This window comes from Juglans microcarpa x Juglans regia, chromosome 2D, assembly GCF_004785595.1.
Source record: "Juglans microcarpa x Juglans regia isolate MS1-56 chromosome 2D, Jm3101_v1.0, whole genome shotgun sequence".
Taxonomy (NCBI): domain Eukaryota; kingdom Viridiplantae; phylum Streptophyta; class Magnoliopsida; order Fagales; family Juglandaceae; genus Juglans; species Juglans microcarpa x Juglans regia.
The window spans coordinates 43,058,529-43,080,153 of record NC_054596.1 but is presented as its reverse complement, the minus strand read 5'-3'; the positions used below and the strand labels follow the sequence as shown (position 1 = coordinate 43,080,153).

At 38.0% G+C, this 21,625-nt stretch overlaps 2 protein-coding genes across 2 annotated transcripts; both read left to right on the top strand.

The window, feature by feature from the left end:
- The first annotated feature begins 262 nt into the window (after positions 1-262).
- On the top strand, positions 263-4,851 carry LOC121248960 (transcriptional regulator STERILE APETALA). The gene is made up of 2 exons (XM_041147589.1): positions 263-526; positions 3,721-4,851. The coding sequence occupies exons 1-2, from the start codon at positions 284-286 to the stop codon at positions 4,849-4,851; spliced, it is 1,374 nt and encodes a 457-aa protein (XP_041003523.1). The 5' UTR covers positions 263-283.
- A 2,610-nt stretch (positions 4,852-7,461) lies between these two features.
- Positions 7,462-8,913, top strand: LOC121249540 (desmethyl-deoxy-podophyllotoxin synthase-like). Its single transcript, XM_041148240.1, has 2 exons — positions 7,462-8,130; positions 8,236-8,913. Exons 1-2 carry the CDS (start codon positions 7,462-7,464, stop codon positions 8,911-8,913), a joined length of 1,347 nt encoding a protein of 448 aa, XP_041004174.1.
- Positions 8,914-21,625: the final 12,712 nt, after the last annotated feature.

Sequence of the window (21,625 nt, the reverse complement as noted above, 5' to 3'; positions counted from 1 at the left end):
ATGAAACTATAGGACCCCGCCGTCTTTGCAGTGCGGGAAACCAAAGAAACCCCACCTCCCATAAATGAAATAAAAACTTCCTACACAATTTCATATTGCATATATTATTATTATTATTATTATTATTATTATTATTATATATGGTAATATTATATCTCTCTCGCAACTATTACACTCACATTGTCATATATATCAAGAATCCCAGACACCCTCTTTTTGGGTCCCTCACATTGTGTCTTTATCCATGCCTTTTTGTCCTTGTTCCCTTCTTTTTCCCTTCTTAATGTCGTCTTCGTCGTCGCCTTCTTCTTCTTCTGAAGACGAGAATGGCAATGGTACTGGTGGTGGCAGCCCCAGCGAAAGAAGAGCGGGAGATTTTGAAGGGCCATCGTCGTCTCGGCGACGTGCAGTTAACGAGGTCTTGCCGGAGCCTTTTGTCGAAGCTTTTGCTGCCCAAGTTGCCATTGACGCTTCTCACTCTACCGGCCGCCTTGCTGCGGCTCCTGCCCTCGCAACTGTGTTTCAGGTGTGTTCGTGATTTTCATTATTAAGTTGATGCTTTACTTCTTTAACTGAGATGTACAAATTTAACTATGACGAGATTATCGAGTACTGAGAATTCATAATTCTTGGTTGAGATCTTGTCTTCGAAGCCAAAATCGTTATGTATTCCATGATTTGGGTAATCTCTTTCGCGTAGCATTAGGAAAAAGAAACGCTACATTGGAAAAGCGATGGTTTTGCTACCAAAATGGACAACATGACGTCAGGCGAGTCAATGTGTCTGCGAAAATCTAAATGTTCGCCGCTACCGGAGTTTATAATTATTCCCGTTTTGAAAAAAGATATATCTTTTAACAAAGATCTAGCTTAGATTGTCAAGAGGAGGAGGATCTGAATGCTTAGATTGTCAAATGCCTATAAGCATCCAAAGAAGAAACTGTTTTCTGAAAGCAATTGCTTTTTGAAGCGTCATATTCTTATAAAATCTTGTCCCTTTCAGAAGGTGTGTTTTTCTTCTTGGCAAAATGAGTTCCCTCCCTTTTACAACTTTAGAATGTCTATTTTTGGACCACCTTTCCATATCTTATGAAAAGGGCTCTTTTGGCGTGGAATTTTCTTTTCCCTTTATCGGCATGAATATTATTTATGCTTTAAAAAATTCTCCTTTTGACTCAACTTTCTTGCATCTACAAAATTTATGGGATGCCTTTCTGAGCTTCAAATACAAAAATGCCTCCTGTGAAAGTGAAACCTACTTTTATAGCTTAGAACTGCTAATCATATTGCATGATTTGAGGAAGGAGAGGACCCAATTGTGGCCTGTCTCCATCCTTTGCCTTGCTCTTGTATGTCTTACACTTCTATATTAATTTAGTTGGTTTTACCTGTATCTGAAATTTTACCATTTTTATCATTACAATGGATCGCGCTTATTTGCTCTCAAACATCCAGAGGCTGCACATTTCAACTCTTTATATATATATATATATATGTACATATAACTTTCATAATTAATTATTTATAAAAATCAATTTTCCAATCAGAAGAAGGTGCAGAGGAAAAGAGTGGTAGTACTGATGACTAGTTAAGTTAATATTATATTACCAGTAAAGTTTGATGGTGCTGGTGGGATTAGTCAAAAAGATACGCATGTGCTCAATGCCAAAAAGAGCACGTGGAGCCCCCTATATTGATTTTACGAGTTTGATGTCTCCCCGGGTTACCCCCAGGAGATATTTGTCTGTCTCGTTACAACCCCAACAGCCCAGTCGATGACTTGTATTTTGTTCTTTTTTATCATATGTATATGTCTTTTAGTGGCGAGGATGGATTCATGTACATGCATGCTCTTTTGTTTGAGTTTCTCCTGACAAAGAATTGGCGGGACTCTTAGCCTTTTTTTACCGTCCGTTTTCGAAAAGAGAGAGAGATTGTTAAAGCACCCGGCCGAGAATGTGCGTGTAAGAAGCAAAGCCAAAACACAAATGAAGAAGGTAATAGCCGTGTGAGCAAATTTGTGGGTATGTAGAGTTAGGGCATGCAGAGGGGTCAAAAGGCAAGGAGGGAGGATTTGGGTTTGGTTGGGGGAGAGGTAAAAAGATTCGCTGCTTTTAACGAGACAAGCATTTGGCTATATATGCCCTTTCTTGGAAATGAAAGAGAAATAGGTGGGAAAGCACGCTATCTAATTCTATGTTTTGTGTGTGTGTATATATATATATATCTGTGATTCTTATGAGTAGTATAGTGTGTGGACCACATCAAATGTTTTGTTTGTCCTTTCTGGGTACTTGATTACATATCCAGCTGCAACTTCCAGTGGATCTCCCATTATCAATCACCTTGCTTGGTTGTTAAGGTCTGGTCGTTGACATCAACTGTTATTATTGGTTATATCATTATTCGTTTTGCCCCCATGCGGCTAAAACTATAGTCCATCTTTTGATTGCAAGCGTTGTTATATTGTTAATATCGTTATTAAAACATTATCAATCACCCATGTACTTGTCCTTGCAGCTTGGCCCATATATATATATTTATATATATATATAGTGTGTGTGGAAAATCTCTCTCTCTCTCTCTAGAAATGATATCATATCACTGATATGTGTAGGGGCGAGAGATTGTACTTTGGTGTACCTGGTATGGTGTTGGGGCATGGATTGACTAATAAAAGGAAGAGCTGTCACGGTGTCCTCCCTGATAGTAGGATGGCACGGGTAGCTCTCTCTCTCTCCCTGATACGCGGCTACCTACCTCCTTCTGCTTGCAGTCTAAGCTACAATCTTACATGCTGCTACTGCTATCAGTCTTTCAGACAAAGCTGATTCCATGTTTGAAAAGGACAGCATACTCCAAAACACGGACCCCGCCTTCTTTATTTGCATAGCGCTCTCACTGACATCTCTCTTACACCTCTACCACTGCTCTCTAGTCCCTAGTCTCTCCTGCTTTCGGTCTGCCCCCTACTCTCTGCCATCCATGGCTCCACCTTCCCAAGTCGCATCTCTCACCATTTTAAAGCTTAACGCGCATGGCCAAATTGCCAATGGCCATCCACACAAAGTCTCTCTCTCTCTCTCTCGGATTTGGATACTTATCCTACCCATAAATGCTCCTCTGCTTTGCTGATTCGATAACCCAGATGCTCCCATCACCACTCACCCCCGCATCAATATACGGTCAACAATAATCGTGGAGATTAAAATTTTATAAATAGTAATAAAATAATTTAAGAAAAGTAACGTGAATTAATTATTTTTTAAATTTTAAAAAATGTGAGAAAAAGTTAAATAAAAAATATTATAAAATTTAAATATTATTAGAATATAGTTGCAATATTATTTTTTGTTTAGAAATTTTAAGAAGTTTAATTATTTTTTATTTTGAAAAAGTTTAATTATTAGTTTAAAAAAATTGTAATGATTAGTTTAAAAATTTTATATTTAAATTATATTTAGAAAAAAAATAAAATAAGATATTTTCAAACAAGCCTAAAATGATAAATATATGGTCAAACTTAACCTTCTTTTAATATTTCAAGGCTTCCAGTTATATTGTGAGTTGCTGCCCTCGTGCCCAATACTTTACAATGAATATTTTCTCTTTTACAATTAAACTGCCCCTGTTCGATGAGCTTTTTTTTTTTGAAAAAAAAAGGATTATCCACGTGCATGTGTTCTTAACTATCCACGTGGAATTTGGTGACGATTGCAGGTTTGTTCCACGTGGCGTGCCGTCTCTCGCTCTGATCTTTTATGGCAACGCCTCACTGGACTTATTTGGGGCCGGACTCGACTACTTCGTGACTCATGGCACAACGAGTACGTTTACTGGCATCGGACGGCCCAGAACTTCAGCATGCGCAGGTCATCGCACGCTACGCTCGACTTCTTCGACCAGATTGAAGTGGATGACCCTGATGTCAACTCCTGCCGTTGCCTCGCTCTCTCCGATCGCCACCTCGCCTGTGGATTCGCCGACGGTGCGGTCCGCCTCTTCGACCTTGATAGCCTGGCCCACGCTCGCACTTTCTTTCTCCCACCAGAGAATATTTTGGGTCCGTTTTCACGGGCCGTGTCCGGTATTGTTATCGTCGACGAAGATACGAGGCTCATCTTCGCTACAATGGATGGGGATATCAACGTGGGGATCATCGGTGGTCCAGATCCGGCGCCAATTCCTAACAGGGTCTGTGCTGGTAGAATGATGGAAGACGGGGCGCTGGTGGACTTCACCGGCTGCGATCGATGGTGGGTAGGGCTCTACGCTGGCGTGCCGGGCCAGGCATTCCACATATGGGACGCTATCACTGCGGAGCTAGTTTTCATGGGAGGGGCGTTGACCGACCCGGAAGCGGTATTGGGTTGGCACATGTTTACGGAGGTGACGGAGTTCGTGGGCCGGGTCCGAGTTACGAATCAGGAATCGGCTTTGGCGTGCACAAGTTCGAGGTTGATTGTTTTCGACCTGAGGAACCAAGGAATGGTGTTGAGGGATCAAGAGTACAGAAGAGGCCTAGTGGTGACATCGGTGGATGTAAGCGAGGAGGCATTCGTAAGCGTGGACAGACGTGGGGTGGGTAGAGTACGGAGAGTGGGAACGATGGAGGAAGTGTGTAGGTTTAACGTGAGGGGGCGTGGGGGCGTGGTGGGGTGCATGAACCGGGGGTACGCGCTAATGTGCTCGGGGGGTGTGATAAGAGTGTGGGAGGCAGTGAGCGGTGAATTCCGGTACAATTTTGGAGAGAGAATAGGAGAGGTGAATGCTATGGTGGCAAACGAGAGGCATGTGGCGGCATCATCAAGGGACTCGGGAATACACATATGGGATTTTGGTGCACAGTAGTTTTTGGGGGGGGGAATCCTATATTATTTTTTTATACATATGGATGGAATTGAATGGAATGGGTGGGAGGGAGGGAGGGAGGACTGTAGGGTGTGAGGTACTTAGAAGAGAAGAAAATTGAGTAGTGTTGTTTATGGTGGCTGGTTGTATTTGACTTGAGATATTGGCAGACTGTGGATGGGCGTGGGATATACGCACGCTGTTTTGGGGTACTTTCTAGGTTTAAATGGTTCTGCTGGATCGTGCTGGTATTTTTTTAGGTTTAAATGGTGCTGACCCATACCCAAAAAAAAAAAAAAAAAAAAAAAAACTGAGGGAGGTGCTTTTTATTCTTTTCTTTGTCGTATAGTTTTGAACTTGTCCGTAGGTTGGATGCCAGCAGCAGCAGCAGCTTCTGGGCCCTCTCTCTCAGTTGGATCTTTCTTTGTACTTTGTATGACTTTCTATTTTATTTGGGTAATTCTATTTTTTATCATTTGAGAAAAAATGCTAAGCTCATTTTGACTTTTCTTTGTTCCTTTTACTCAGTGTTTGGCCAGCTTCTTCTTCTTTTCTTTCTTTTTCCTATTTTTCTATCTCCCTCGAGTTTACCGAAGTTTCATAAAATATGCCAACATCCTTTGACCAACAGATAACGAATTTGATTAAAGTCTAGAAATCCATAAAAAGTATTTGGATAACTGTACAAAGAATTAAGACTACCTGTATCAACAACTGAAACCCGGTTTATATGATTGTTGCAGTATAGGAAAGTTAATGGTCTAATGAATTCGTTCTAATGACTTACATTGGGCGGTCAGATTAAGCTATTCTGCAACCAAATTAAAGCACAATTTGCATCATTATTTATAATGATTCTTTCCCTCCCAACACGCATGGATCCACTGTCAGTTTACTAGTCGGTCGAAGGCTGCATGTTGCACATTTTAAGATTGTCTTTTTCTAGGATTTGTAGTTTGTGTAGTGTAGTTCTTATACAATAGGAGCAATGTATTCTTTTTGTGAGTTGTCATAGTTCTGGTTTTTGTACTCATGATTTCAATTATGAGAAGTGATTTGTACAAGTCTTTGTAAAAAAAAATGGACCCTACATTGAAAAATTGTAAAAAAAAAAAATTCTTTATTATTGAGATATTTTTTTTTTTACAAATGGTTTGCACGGAATTTGCCTATTTTAAGTTTGTACTTAATATTACTCATCATCCTTTAAACGATTCCGAATACAACAAGACCTCACCACTGGAGGATCCCTAGTCCTTGTCAGTTTCTTGAACACCATGCTGCTAGCTACTTCACCCTTCATCACCTTCCTTCTTCCACAATGATAATTACTCGTATGTTCTAAACTATGGCTTAAATTCAACTTAAGGGAGCATGCTTGCAACTTTCTACCATCTAGATCCCTCGATCGTGTCCGGTTTCCAGAAGGTAGAACGCTATTATGGTCATGACGGTCAGAGAAAAAGCCACCTCCGATCGCTCCCTACATCCTTTTTTATTCAACAAAAACAAAATTACTGTTAAGCTAAATTCCACATGCTCGCTGTTCTTTGGAGTGCATTATGGAGCCACATGTTGTCCGTACCTTGTATTGGCCAAGATACATCTCCCTTCTCAAAAGAAGGGGATTAAATGTTGAAGAAGGAAGCTGTTATATTTATATATATATATATATATATATATATATATATATATATATATATATATATATATAGTTTAATCTCAAAATTAAGAAGCCGGCCAGCAGCAATTACGGGGTAAATAAACTAAGGGCATTGACAATACATCTTAATTTGTGTATATATGCATGTCGGATATGTGCTATTAGACATAAATTGTGATCAGACCTAATTGTCATTATTACCAAGCATGCACGCACCTCTTAACTAAAAATACCCTACGGTTTTTGAAAATGCTAATAATAATTTAGCACGCGATCGATGCTAACTGTTTGTTTGCATGTGAATCTCTGATATTCCTTTCTCCTCTCCCTGTCTTTTAGTGCCTGAGCATTCAACAAAAGTCATTGGAAGTTCTCTTAGACCTACTGAAAACGCCAACAAATTATAATCCAAGTGATCAGATCCCGTGACGAAGAAAATTATAAAACAAAATTGATAATTAATGATTTTTTCCTGTATTATTGCACAGTACACGATTAGTACTAATTAATTATAAAAAGGGAATCAAGAGTTATCTAGATTCTACGATGACATGCGCGCACTATCCGACACTAGTACTGTTTGCATGTGTGTAATATAAAAACAATCGCATATCTACTACTAGCATTATAAAATTTTGAAGAAAAGGAGGAGTTTGGAGTGCATACAAATCAACAATGTCCCTAATGGCTATTGTACAAGCGGCCTCTCCAATGTCCATAATGATCCCACTGCCCTCTTCTTGGTCACTCTTAATTCCTAGTCTTCTTTTCTTCCTCGTAGCACTACTGATATTTCGGAAGAGGTGGAAAGCCCGAGGTCCAATCCTCAAGTTGCCGGGAAGCTTCCCTTTATAGGAAACTTGCATCAATTGATTGGCTCAGGCTCACTGCCACACCATTCTTTGAGAAATTTAGCCAAGAAATATGGGCCTGTTTTCCACATAAAGATGGGTGAGCTTTCCACTGTAATCATCTCATCACCAAAAGCAGCTAGGGAGGTGTTGATGACACATGATCTCAGTTTCGCACAAAGGCCTACCTTTCTTGCTGCTGACATTTTCCCAAATGCTCGTTCAGGTCTTTTTTCCTGTCCCTTTAACGATTACTATAAACAAATAAGAAAAATTTGTACCCAAGAACTCCTAGGTGCTCAGCGTGTCCAATCCTTTTGGTCAGTAAGAGACGAGGAGGTATCAAATCTTACTGAATCCATTTCCTTGTCCCAGGGACTACCCTTTAATCTCAGCAAGGGTTTATTGTCTTTGGCAAATAATACAATTTCTAGGACAGCCTTTGGTTCAGAAAAGAGCACAAGTCAAGATGAATTCATACAATTGGTCAAGGAGATGATGACGCTTAGTCAAGGCTTCAATGTTCCCGATTTGTTCCCTTCAGTTAAATTTCTCAGTTTCTTCACTGGGATGACACGTGCCTTGGAGAGATTATTCCGACAGATTGACAAAATTCTACAGGATATGATCGACGATCATAAGAAGCAAATGATGCGCAATGATTTCCCACACAAGGAAGATCTCATTCATGCGTTTCTAAAACTTCAGAAGTCCAGCGAGATCCAAATGGATATCACGACCTCGCAAATTAAAGCTGTCAGTTTGGTATGGTTTTCAATCTTAATGGCATACAAACTAGAATATATAATAAGTTTACGTACGTACATCATGGTGGTCTACATAACACAATTAATGTTCAATCTTTTTCAGGACCTCTATATTGGAGCGGGTGAGAGTACAGCAATCACCTTAGAATGGGCAATATCTGAGCTGCTAAAACACCCAAGAGTAATGGAGAAGGCACAGGCTGAAGTGCAGCGAGTCCTGAGAGGAAAGTGGAAACTGGAAGAGACTGACATCCAGAAGCTAGATTACGTAAAATCAGTCATCAAAGAGACTTTAAGACTACATCCCCCTGTGCCCTTACTCACAAGAGAGTGCAGGGAAAGATGCAAAATAGGTGAATATGACATACCAGTTAAAATGAAAGCTATAGTGAATGCGTGGGCAATAGGAAGAGACCCAGAATGTTGGATCAATGCCGATAACTTCCAGCCGGAGAGGTTTCTTGGTTCTTCTATTGATTTTAAAGGAACCGACTTCGAGTATATTCCATTCGGAGCTGGGAGGAGGATATGTCCTGGCCTACCATTTGGTGCTGCAACTCTTGAGATTGCACTTACGCAACTGCTGTACAACTTCGATTTGGAACTTCCAAATGGGATGAAACCAGAAGAACTTGACATGACCGAGGCTGATGGTGCGACCAGCAGGAGAAGGAATGATTTGTATGTGATTGCCACCCGCCGTACTCCTTTTTTTAACTTGAGACGACATAGCCAAGGCTTCTATAAAAGTTTGACGGAGTTTCAAGTGAATGTTCATTAATTATGTGGTTGGAACATGCATGCATACTTGTTCAGTGGTATGGTACGTTTTAATTAATTCACGAGTACTGTGGCTTATTTGAATGTTATTTTCCATTTTAAACGCAAGTCAAGTGATCAAATAAACTAATCATCATTTTCTGACAGATCCCAACATGGCACCATTATATAATTAAGAATTTAGCAATTAATGATTAGGAAGGTAACATAAATGTAGGTCATATATAATGTCTCTTATGCCCATGATTTTTTAGTTCAGGCCATTGTTTCATGTATACGTACGTGTGTGTGTATATATATATATTGTAAGGAAAACAGAAAATGAGAACAGAGAGAGAATTGAGAGAAAAGTTACTGCACTAATCTCATTGATTTGTTGTAATTACAATGTGGACTACGCCTGCACATATATACTAGAAATAGAAATCTAACTGACTAAAGGAATCAAATAATATACAATACAGCTCATGTACAGCTCAATGGAGGACTTTCTAGTAAATCAACTACAACAATATCAACAACTAGCTCATCATTTGGTGGCTGGTGTTGAGAATTAATGCCGTTGATTTCATCATGGTTAGTTGGCTGTACATGATTCTGTATGAAATCATCAGTGTGATGTCCATGCAGTAGATCCTACTTTAATACCCCCCGCAAGATAGAGAATAGAGATTTTCCATCTTGGAGAGGTGTGAATAGAGAAGGTAAGATGGCAGTGACTTGGTGAAAATGTCAGCAAGCTGTGAGTAAGTGGAGACATGAGCACTTTCGATGTTGCTCTCTTGAATTTTATCTCGAATAAGATGACATTCCACTTCAATGTGTTTTGTCCTTTCGTGAAAAACAGGGTTGGCTGCTATATGGAGGGCAACTTGATTGTCACATAACAACTCAACAGCTTGAGGATGATCAATGTGAAGGTCAGAAAGAAGTTGTCTCAACCAGGTGAATTCTGTACCAATGGAAGCCATAGCACGGTATTCTTCTTCTGCAAAGGATCGTGACACCATTGTCTGCTTCTTGGAATGCCAAGAAATAAGAGAACGACCCAAAAATATGCAATAACCAGTAACAGATTGTCTAGTATCAGGGCAAGAAGCCCAATTAGAATCACAGAACCCTCGAATATGAAGTGGTGATGTGGAGGAAAGTAAGATACCCTAATCAGGAGTATTTTTTATATATCTCAAGACTTTATGAGCAGATGCAAGATGTGTGGTAGAAGGGTGAGCCATAAATTGGCTTAGGACTTGGGTAGGGTAGCTAATATCTGGTTTGGTTATGGTAAGGTAAAGCTGGCGGCCAATTAAACGTCTGTACATTGTTGGATCAGTTAAGGGAGTGCCAGAAGATTTGCTAAGGTACTACTCCATGGGAATTTTCAAGGGCTTACAACCCAACGTACCTGAATCTGCAAGTATATCCAGGGTATATTTTCGTTGGCAAAGATGAATGCCATTAGGTGATCTAGCAACTTCAATACCAAGGAAGTACCATAAGGTACCAATGTCTTTGATTTTGAATTGTTGGTTCAAAAAGGTTTTAAGGATAGCAATGGAATCAAGTGAATTACTGGCAACTACTATATCATCCACATAGACTAATAAAGCTATAAAAGTTTCACCATCAATCCAAGTAAAGAGGCTGTAATCAGACTTAGATTGAGTGAAACCAAACTGAATAATAGAAGTGGAGAACTTATCATACAACTGACATGAAGCTTACTTGAGACCATTGAGACTTTGAAGTAATCTACAAACTTGACTAGGTTTGCCCTTGTGGTAGCCATGAGGGTTTTTCATGTAAATCTCTTCCTTAAGTTCTCCATGGAAGAATGCATTGTTAACATCAAATTGTTGAAGGTGTCACCCTTTGATGGCAGCCAAGGCTAGAAGAGTCCTTACAGTGACCATCTTAGCCACAAGTGAGAAAGTCTCATGGTAATCTATGCCTTCTTGTTGGGTGAAGCCTTTAGCAACTAATCTGGCTTTCTTTCTTACAACAATCCCATTGGAATTATACTTGGTCTTGTACACATATTTGCAATCTATGGTTGTTTTACCAGGGGTAGGTCAGTAAGTACCCAAGTGTTGTTGAGTTCTAACGCTTCAATTTCAGTTTCCATTGCCTTACACCAGTCTGAGTCTTTGGCAGCTTGAGTATATGTGTGTGGATCATTGTGTGAGGAAATAGTGGCAGAAAAGGAACAAAATTGAGGTGACAAATTAGCATAAGAAAGAGAGTTAGACAATGGGAATAAAATACTTGAAGATGAGGATGCCTTGGAAAAAGATTGAGTAGGTGAGATAAGAGAAACTTGCTGAAGGTGATAATCTTGTAGGTATTGAGGTGCTTTTCGAGTTCTAGTTGACCTTCTAAGGGCTACAGTGGGTGTACGGAGTGAAGGGGAAGCTTCAAAAGGATCATGTGTAGAAGATATAGTGTCTGTAAGAGGTGATGCTGAAGGAGATGAGGTTTGAGGGGTTTGCATGAAATCTGTGCTGATATGTGAAAGATGGAAAGGAGAAGAGTTAGGTAGTGCAGAATAAGAGGGGAAAGTGGAAAAATGAGTCATGTCAGGAGAATGTGAAAAAGGGCAGACATATGGTGATGGAATGGAAAAATGTCCTTATAAAAGGTCACATTCCTAAAATAAAAGCTGTATGGGTGTCAAATTCAACAACCTTGTAGCCTTTTACCCCAAATGGATAACCAAGAAAAGCATATTTCCTGCCATGAGATTCAAATTTCTTCATGTGAGAATAGGTGGGGGGAGTTTTGAACAAAAGCTCAAAGGGTGTCTTGTTTGAGAGTAAGGGACTAGGGACATGATTGATGATATGGGCTGCAGTTAAAATACATTCCAATACTTAGTGGGGAGGTTAGCTTGTATTTTGAGAGCTCGAGCTATATTTAAAAGGTGTTGATGTTATCTCTTTGCAACTCCATTTTGTTGTGGGATTGCCACACATGTCCTATGGTGTATGATCCCCTTTTTATTAAAGAAAACCTTCATCTGGAACTCTACACCATTGTCACTTCTAAGGATTTGGATTTTGGTGTTAAATTGGGTTTCTACCAGATTATAGAATGCCTCAATTTATGCTCTTGCATCAGATTTAGCTTTAAGAAGATAGATCCAAGAACTTTTAGAAAAATATCTACAATAGTTCAGAAATACTTAGATCCATCATAAGTCTAAACATGATTGGATCCCCTTATGTCATAGTGTATGAGTTCAAAGACATGCTTGCTTTTATGAGTGCTAACAGGGAAGGGAAGTTTATGATGCTTGGCAATGGGGCAAACGAAACAAGGCTTTGCATTAGAGGTAGTTGATAAATGATTCTTTATAGAAGGATCTGGTATTACACTCAATTTGAAAATGGGTGTATGACCCCTTCTAAAATGCCAAAGATCTGAAATTAAATCAACATTGCTGAAAGTAGTGGAAACAAACATGTTTTTGTGTAAAGAAAGTGAAAAATTATCAAGAAGAGCTGTAGGCGACACTTCATCAAGCAGCAAGTGGTATAAACCATTCTCTATCTCACCCATGTCAATCGTGGTCCATGACAAAAGGTCTTGAATGAAACAGATTTGTGAAAAAAATAGAAAACAACAGGAAAGAGAGTTAACCAATTGTTTAGCTGAAATCAAATTGAAATTGAAAGAGGGAACACATAACACATTGTGTAAGATCAGTGTGTTGGTGATTTTGACAGTTCCAATGTGAGTAACAGGTGTTATATGGACATTAGGAAGTCTAGCCATTAATGAAACTGGTAATGTAATGGATGAAATGCTACAGGCCATACACCAGTATCAATGATCCATGGTGAATGTGTTGGTGGTTTGTGTGCTAGGGTATATGAAGTGAGGCAAGAGTGTATACCAGTCATGGTGGAAGGTTGATTGAAATCTGCTTGGACATTGTTGACTGAGTGATTGGCAATGGAGACTTCCTTTGACTGCAATAGAGACAGAAGTTGCTGGTATTGATCATTTGTGAATGTCATTTTCTCATCTGTGCCCTCCTCTTGTTCAATTGTGGTCAAATTAGCAAAAGAAGAAAAACCATTTGTCCTGCCCTTTGTGGATAGTTTGTGCCCAGGTGGGTAACAATGTAACCTATAACACTTATCTACCATGTGTCCTAACATATTACAATAATTGCAAATTGGAGTTTGGACATTTCCTACCTTGAAACAATTATCTAAGAGATGGCCTTGAATTATACACTGTGTGCAGTATGGCCTTTCTCGTATTTGTGGGTATGTTGGTTTGGTAGAGGCTTTGAAGGAAGAATATCCCTTCTTAACAGCAAAAGCCATTGAGTCAAGAAAAGGGATACCAGAAAGCATAAGATGTTGCATCTCCTATTGTTGGATCGTTGAAAAAATTTTGTTCATGGGGGTAAAGGATCCAACACCATTATTTGGTCACGAGTGACATTATACGAATCATTCAAACCCATTAGGAACTATATCACATAGTCCCTTTGATATCAATCAAGCAATACATTGAGTTTTCCATAGCTACAGTTAGGAATAAGGTCATAGATGATTAGTTCATCCCATAGAGTTTTCAGCTTGCCAAAATAAACACTTATAGAGTCTTGTTTTTGCTATAGACCTGTCAAGGCCTTCTTCAATTGAAAAATTCGTCGCCCATTTTGTTGAGTGAACCGATCTTTTAGTTCCCCCCCCCCCCCCCCCCAAATTTGGCTAGAATCATCTACCAGTGCAATGCTTGATTTCAAACTGTAACTAATTGAATTTTGAATCCAAGAAACAACTAAGTCATTGCAACATTCCCTTGCATCATACAATGGGTCAATGGTGTCTTTGGGTTTAATCAAGGTTCCATTGATGAACCCGTTTTTGTTCTTAGCCCTTACAGCCCTGCACATGGCTTTCAACCAAGTGGTATAGTTGTTAGTAGTGAGTAGGTCAGGGACCAAAGGAATGGAAGGATTGTCCCCATGATCAAGTCTATATGGGTTGATAATGTTGGTAAAGTCAAGAAAAACTGATGAGGGAGGCATGTGTGGTGCAGCAACCATGAAAGCACAATTCTCACTCTATAGCTCTGGTACAATGTAAGGAAAACAGAAAAGAAGAACAAAGAGAGAATTGAGAGAAAAGTTACTGCCCTATTCTCATTGATTTGTTGTAATTACAATGTGGACTACGCCTGCACATATATACTAGAAATAGAAACCTAACTGACTAAAGGAATCAAAGACTATAAAATGCAGCTGTACAACTCAATAACTAACTCTAAAATTACAAAAATAGACACAACTAGCTCAGCTTAAAGGAGGACTTTCTAGTAAATCAACTACAGCAATATTAGCAACAGCTAACTCATCATTTGGTGGCTGGAGTTGAGAATCAGTGCCTTTGATTTCATCATGGTTAGTCGGGTGTAAATGATTCTGTTTGAAATCATCAGTGTGATGTCCATGCTGTATATCCTACTCTAATATATATATATATATATATATATATATATATAAAAGAATGTGGAAATTAAATGATTGTTAGAATTAAGCCTGCATTTGGAGGTACTTCTCCACGGATACCTTCAACGTTTTGAAGAAAATCCATGCGCGTGTTGATCAATCTTGCATTTGAACTTGGTTGGAAACTGGTTGTGATCGGTTATGGCCATAGATTGGTAGTAGCTAGGCTTGTTATTGGACAAGGTGCTACTGCACATAATGGAACTAGATAGAAAGTATCGGCTTAATTGATCTTGGTTTCACATGCCCATTCTTTACATGGACTAATAATAGGCAGGGCAGGGCATGTATATAGGAGAGATTGGATCGTGGTATCGCAAACCAACAATGGAGACTGTTATTCCCAAATGCCAACTTGCAACACCTTACCTCCTCAGTATCAGATCACCACCCTCTGATCTTAAATATAATACTGCACTAGAATTGGGCATATTCTTTCAAATTTAAAGAATTCTGGATCCATGAACCACTTAACCAAGTAATCATACAAGAAGCATGGAGCAAATCCTTCACAAGAACTCTAGCTTATATACTTTGTAGGAAGATCAAGGCCACCAAAGATGCACTTAAACACTGAAACAAAGTTCACTTTGGGAAGATCCAAGACAAGATTCAAAAGATAGAAAGTGAGCTTCTTGAAGTATAATGCAGTCAATCAACAATATCAAACCAGGCAAGGGAGAAACAACTTGAATATAACCTCCAAGAACAATTGAAGAATGAAGAAATTTTGTAGCATCAAAAATCCAGAATCTCATGGCTAACCTTGGACCTCAACACCAAATTTTATCATCTATTAACAACCATCTGAAGGTAAAGCAATGCGATCAACTCCATTAAATTGGGTCCAGGTAATTGGTCGATGGACCCATCTATTATTGAATCTACATTCATCAATCGTTTCTGGTCCATATTTGTATCCACAAATTCGACAGTTCCAAGCCAACTTGAAAATTTCTTTGATAAACAAATCACAGATAAGGATAATGTTTTTCTTAGTGCAATGCCCAGTGAAGTAGAACTTTTTGTGGCTCTAAAAAAAATCCCAAACCAAAAACTCTCAGGATCAGATGGAATGATTGCCCTCTTCTATAGACACTACTAGGTTATTATAAAAAAGGAAGTCATAAAGGCAGTGCAAAATATTTTCCAAAATGGGAAACTTCCGAAGCAGATGAATCATACAAACATTGTTCTCATCTAAAAAATCCCTAACCCAAGCCCAACCCATTATTACTGCCTTGAAAAATGTCATCTACAAAATTATCACAGAAATCCTGGCCAGCCATCAAAACCACTCTTCCCCTTGTCATATCCCCACCACAAACAACTTTTGTTCCTAAGTGCAACATAAAAGAAAATGAATAAATATAGATGGGAGCAACCATTTTGCACACATGATGTGTCATCATCTAGACCACACATCTCCTAAGTCTAAAATAAAAAAGTAGAGAACTAAAAGCAACCATGTAGTGAGTGCAAAGTGTGCACTGCTACAGTAACTTCTCTCTAGCATTACTCAAAGATAGACATAAAGAAGGCTTTTGATTATATATAGTGAGATTTTCTATTCACAATAATAAAGGTTTTGGGATTTAGTAATACTTGGATCAATCTAATTAAAGAATATGTCACGATATTATCATTTTCTATTCTCATTAATTGATCATCGAGATATTTTTTCAAGGCTCAAAAAAAGGTGTTCCCATCTCGCATTTTCTTTTCATATTAAGCATGAAGGTGCTATCAAGACTAATAGCTAGATCAGATGCCCAAGGAAAACTCGAAGGCCTCTGGCTAAGTAGAAATAGCCCTCCCAATCACTCATCTATTATTTGCGGATGATCTAATCATTTTTAGGAAGGCAAACTAAAGAAGCGCTTGAGTAATATCTGAACAACTAGAGAAATATTAGGGTTGGTCAGGGCAAAAAAGCAATCTCAATAAATCCTCAATCTTCATCACTAGAAACACCAACTCCACAGTCAAAGTTGAAGTAAATCAAATATTGCCTTACAAGTCATCCTCATCCAGAATAAAATATTTAGGACTTCCAACCTCTTTCAATCTTGCCAAAAAAGAAAGCTTCAAAGCATTAATGGAGAAAATCAACACTAAGTTATAAGATTGGAAGTCAAAATTACTTTCGCAAGCAGGGAGGACAATGTTAATCAAATCAGTGGCAAGCACAATTCCTTCATATTAGATGTAGTCCTTTATGTTACCAAAATTAGTGTGGAAGTCTTTGAATAAAAACTTCAAAAATATTTGGTGGGGCTTTTCCAAATATCAATGTTACAAGTTCACTTTGAAGTCATGGAAAGCTATTTGCCAACCTAAAACCTAGGCAGACTTGGACTAAGGTTAATGGAGAATATGAACTTAGCGCTTCTTGCAAAAATAGGATGGGAAATAAACCAAGCAAATAACGGACTATAGCATGAAATCCTCTAAAAAAAATACCTCAGATCTACAAATTTTTGGAATGTCTCATCAAAAACATTGGACTCATGGACATAGAGGGAACTTTAAAAGACAAGAGAACTACTTTCAAAAGGCAAGTGTTATCAAATCTTCAATGGTTCATCAGTCAACCTATGCTCAGAAACTTGGATCACTACATTGGAAAATTCCAAGCCAAAGCCCTTCTATCAAATGAATGAGACACATCCTCACTTGAAAGTCTCAGATATTATTGGTAACAACTTGTGCTCTTGGAACCATGAGAAAATGCAAACTCTTTTTCCAGATAGCATTATAGAAATCCAAAAAACCCCATTCTATTGAGTAGCCAAAGACAAGACTCAGAAATCTGGACCTTGAATCACACCAAAAAATTCACAGTGAAAACTACTTACCAGATAGTGGAGAAAAACCCAGATACCACACCACTACCAAACTTTCCTATTTCCAATTTTAAAAAACTTTGGAGTTTGAAAATCCTTGACCGTCACAAACTACCACTCTGGAAAATGATATGGAATATGCTTCCAACAAGGGTTCGACTAAACACTGTCATTCAAAATTTTCAACTTGGATGCAAAGATGAGGAAGAAACAATGATCCATCTTTTTATAATCAACCCAGCCCCATTGGTATTAAATGCATAAGAGAAACACTCATTTAAGCTCTTTGCGATGATATCGCTCAATTTTATATGGAGGTAACGAAATGATATTGTACATAATCAAACTGCCATTTCGATGGGAAACGCATCTATCCAGTTGGGGAAGATGTGTCAAGCCTACAAACAACCATGGGAACAAAATTCAAAAGTCCAAAAATTAAGTTGGGTATCTCCACCACCAAACCAATGGAGCTTCTTCTTTGATGCTATAATAAGAGACTCTTTCTCCACATCCTCTGTTGTATGTTGTGACTCAGAAGGTAAAATAATAGAAATATGAACCTCAAAAAATTTTAACTACTAACTCAGTTATAGCAAAAGCATTAGCAGCTCTTCTGGCTTTACAATTAGCAAAAAACTCCACAAGCACCCATCAATCCTGGAATGAGATGTGCAAATTGTCATAGATGCAATCACGCATGAAGCCCCTCCACCATTATGGCAAATAACTCCAATCATAGATGATATTCATCAAAACTTTCATCCTTGAGACTATTGGAGAGTGATCAAAATACATTAATATCAAAATCAATATTTGCACTCAGTGGCGCAATGAACAATGACCAATTTAATTTTTGGTCATATAACCCTGCATAGTATTCCTAGACGCTTGTTATAGATTGATAGTCGCAAAAACTTGCCTTGAAACATTATGTAACTCTTATAATTATTTTTTAATATTAAACATGCTTAATTAGAAAAATAAAAACCACCATGAATTAACTAAGAGCAATTAATAATGATTTATGAAGGCTTTTGGAAAGAAGCACACACGACCAACAACAAACTCCAATAAGGGTATAAAATCGAAACAAGCTGTACGTTTGTGGTTTCAATATATATAGCTAGCTGTACGAGGTAGATGATATGCCAAAATGTTGGGATTGATTTTAATGAAATAAAAAATTACCAAACTGTTTCAAGGTGGCCGAAAGAGAAATTATTGTTCAAGCTGAAGCAAGCTGTTGTTATGTTTTAACAACAAATCGTAGAAAACATTTCTCTCCAAATGGTTTAATATTCCAGTCAGCAAAAGTTATGGGGTAATAAACTGATTAGGACATTGACTATCTTTGTGTATACATCCATGTCTCATATGTGCTATTAGGTAAAAATCGTTGTCAGTGCTTGTCATCTTTACAACGTACCTAATAAAAATAGAATAATGCTACATACAGTGGTGGAGTGCACAAGAGTCGTGCAGTCGCTTTGAAAAAGAGTGAAACCCATTATTAAAAAATTAAGTTTCTTTTCATGTGGGTCCCGTATTTATTTAATTTTTTCAAAGTGATCGTGCGGCGCTTGCACACTCATGACTGCAACTATCATTTCTCATAAAGATAAACTACTAATTCACCCACACTTGATGGTAATTATATGTTTGCATGTGAGTCAGTCTAGCTGTGATATAATTCAAAGAATAATAATACACTTATAACTCTTTTACAATTACTTATAACTTATTTTAGAATCAATCATTTGAATTAATGTGCAACTTCATTTAAAATTATTTCAATTTAGATAACCATCTTCGATTTGAAAGAGTTGTAAAAAGATTATAAAGTAGTTGTAAGTTTATCATTATTTATTTATGTCCTTATTGTCAGGATGTTTTTTTGAATATGAATAACGTGTCTCTCAAATGACCAAAGTACATCTCCATTGAGATAATCTACAATCAAAGAAAAATTAATCTGCCTAACTAGAGAGGTGCATGAAATAATTGTCAAAATGCTTTCTCATTTTTAGAAGGGAACAAGTGTTGTCAGGTGCAAGCTGTCATTATATTATGACATTAAGGAAAATGAGATGAGATGAGAATTTTGTAAATAATAGCGAGATAGTAACATCCAGGACCAGTACCAAGGCCAATCCAAGCCTGCGTACTATTACATTTTTTTTTATCGGGGTTCATAAGTATGGGTAGTCAGCTTGAAATTTTACGAGTGATTTTGAATAGGCCACGACCCCAACAATCTATTTTGGTGGAATTTGAATTTTTTTAAATTACTTTTAACGAGCCAATATTTCAGAAACTTCAATTGAGATTTATTGGATAATTTTGGTTAAGATCATGGGCTATAATTCTAGGGTTAACCAGGAAAAATATTCTTTCGACTGGAGAGTTCAAAATACTTTTTTTTTTTAAGTCCATTAAAATTTAGTGGATTATTTTTGGGAAGTTATTAATGGATTATGTATTAGGAAGTGCAAAGAACCAGGACTCATGCGGAAGGTAAGGCTTAAGCCAAATGTGACACCAACCCACGTACAAACCATGCACACGGATTTTTCTCTTTCATTAGAGTTTTTAGCTACCTATAAATACACATTTAAATGCATGTTTTCACGCACAACCCCCACAGAAGATTTTCCCGAAATCCTCATCTTCCTACTCTAACCTCTAGGGTTGTTGCAACCTTGAAGTATTTTTCTTTTTTCTCCTTGTGAAACTCGTCCTCCACGTAGCCTGCCACCTCCTTCCCTCCAGCCCTGTCGCATAGAACAACAGCAAGCCATTACATCACGAGAAGACCCCCACTGCCGCAAATGGTCCTCCACGATAGAACCTCCACGCCATGGTAAGCCTTCACTACACAAGAGCATCATTGCCCTTTCCCCCCATAGAACCGCAACGTCAAGCGGTTGCAAGCAACGCAGACCAATGTTGAAAGCCAACCTTCACCACCATAGCCCACACTCAGCCACGATAAGGTTACCATCGTCGCTTCCTTTCTCCTACTCACATGCACTGTGAGCCACCAATTGCACCACTGCAACCCACTTTTCCTCCAAACTTCCAACCAACACGACAAGCTCTGTTTCTATACAACAAAAATAGAGCACGACTTCTTGCATTAAGCACGACTTCTTGCATTAAGCACGACTCCTCCGCAAGCTGCACAACCACTTGCCGCCCATGCACCGTAGCCCAGCCATGAGACATTACCCCAAGTCGATCACTATTACATTGTAAGCCTCTGTCTCTTCCTCTTTCATTCTCACACTATCTCGTTCTCCATCTCTATTTTTCTCTCTATTATCTCCCTCTCATCATTTTCTCTCTCCCTTTCTCTCAGTACCGTGCCGCCGTCCTCATGATCACCATCAACCTTAGCCCAGCTCCTTGCGCCGCCGCATCTCTTTATTCTCTCAGTAAGCCTTGCTGCCCCTCTACCCACGTACAATGTTGCCTGGTTTTCTATAATAATAGAAAATGAAAGTGATATCTTTTAAGTTCCCCCGTAAAGTTTCTTACGCATGTAGTAGAGAAAAATTGCTTTAAGATGACACTATAATTATGCCCTTTGATTTACAAGCCAAATCATAATGTGTTTTGAACTTGTATTTTGCTGGGCTTGATTTAAGATGGGCCTAAGTTGGACGGTAGAAAACTATTGTATTATTTTTAGTGGGCTTTGTCTCACTTTATATTAGCCCAAAAAGTTTGTTTAATAGAAAATATTTAGGATTTAAATTATATTATTTGATATTAAATTTTATGTTTACAATTGAATTTCAGTAGTAAATAGTAAGCATTTAACCCTATTTTAAACACTTTAAATCTGATCAAGTCTATTTTTATTAAACGAAATTCTGTTGTTTACTTTAATAGATTTTGCTATAATTACGTTAAGTAAATATTAAACTAGAAATGTATTTTACATGAGTTTAGTCTTAATTGAATAAATATATTAGTCATGCACTTTATTTTTACATAAATAATTTAGAGTTTAGTAAGCAGAGAAATTAAATGGATATCGATAAATTAAATGGCTATCGATTAATTTGGAAAGTGAGGATATTTTAGGGCTATGAGAGTTTTAAATTTTAGAAAAGATAGGTTATTTTAGTATTTCAAGCTTCAATATCAAAATGTGTGTTTAATTAGGGATTTAAGCAAGTTACGTGTCTATTCTATAGGTGACGAATGATATTCGTTTAGCACAGTTGTGGAAAAAATTTAGAGAAGTAAAAATCCAGTTAAGCGAGGTTCTTATATTAGACTTTGCATAAAAGAAATAAACTAAGGTTAATTTTGAAAAACTATGCATGCTT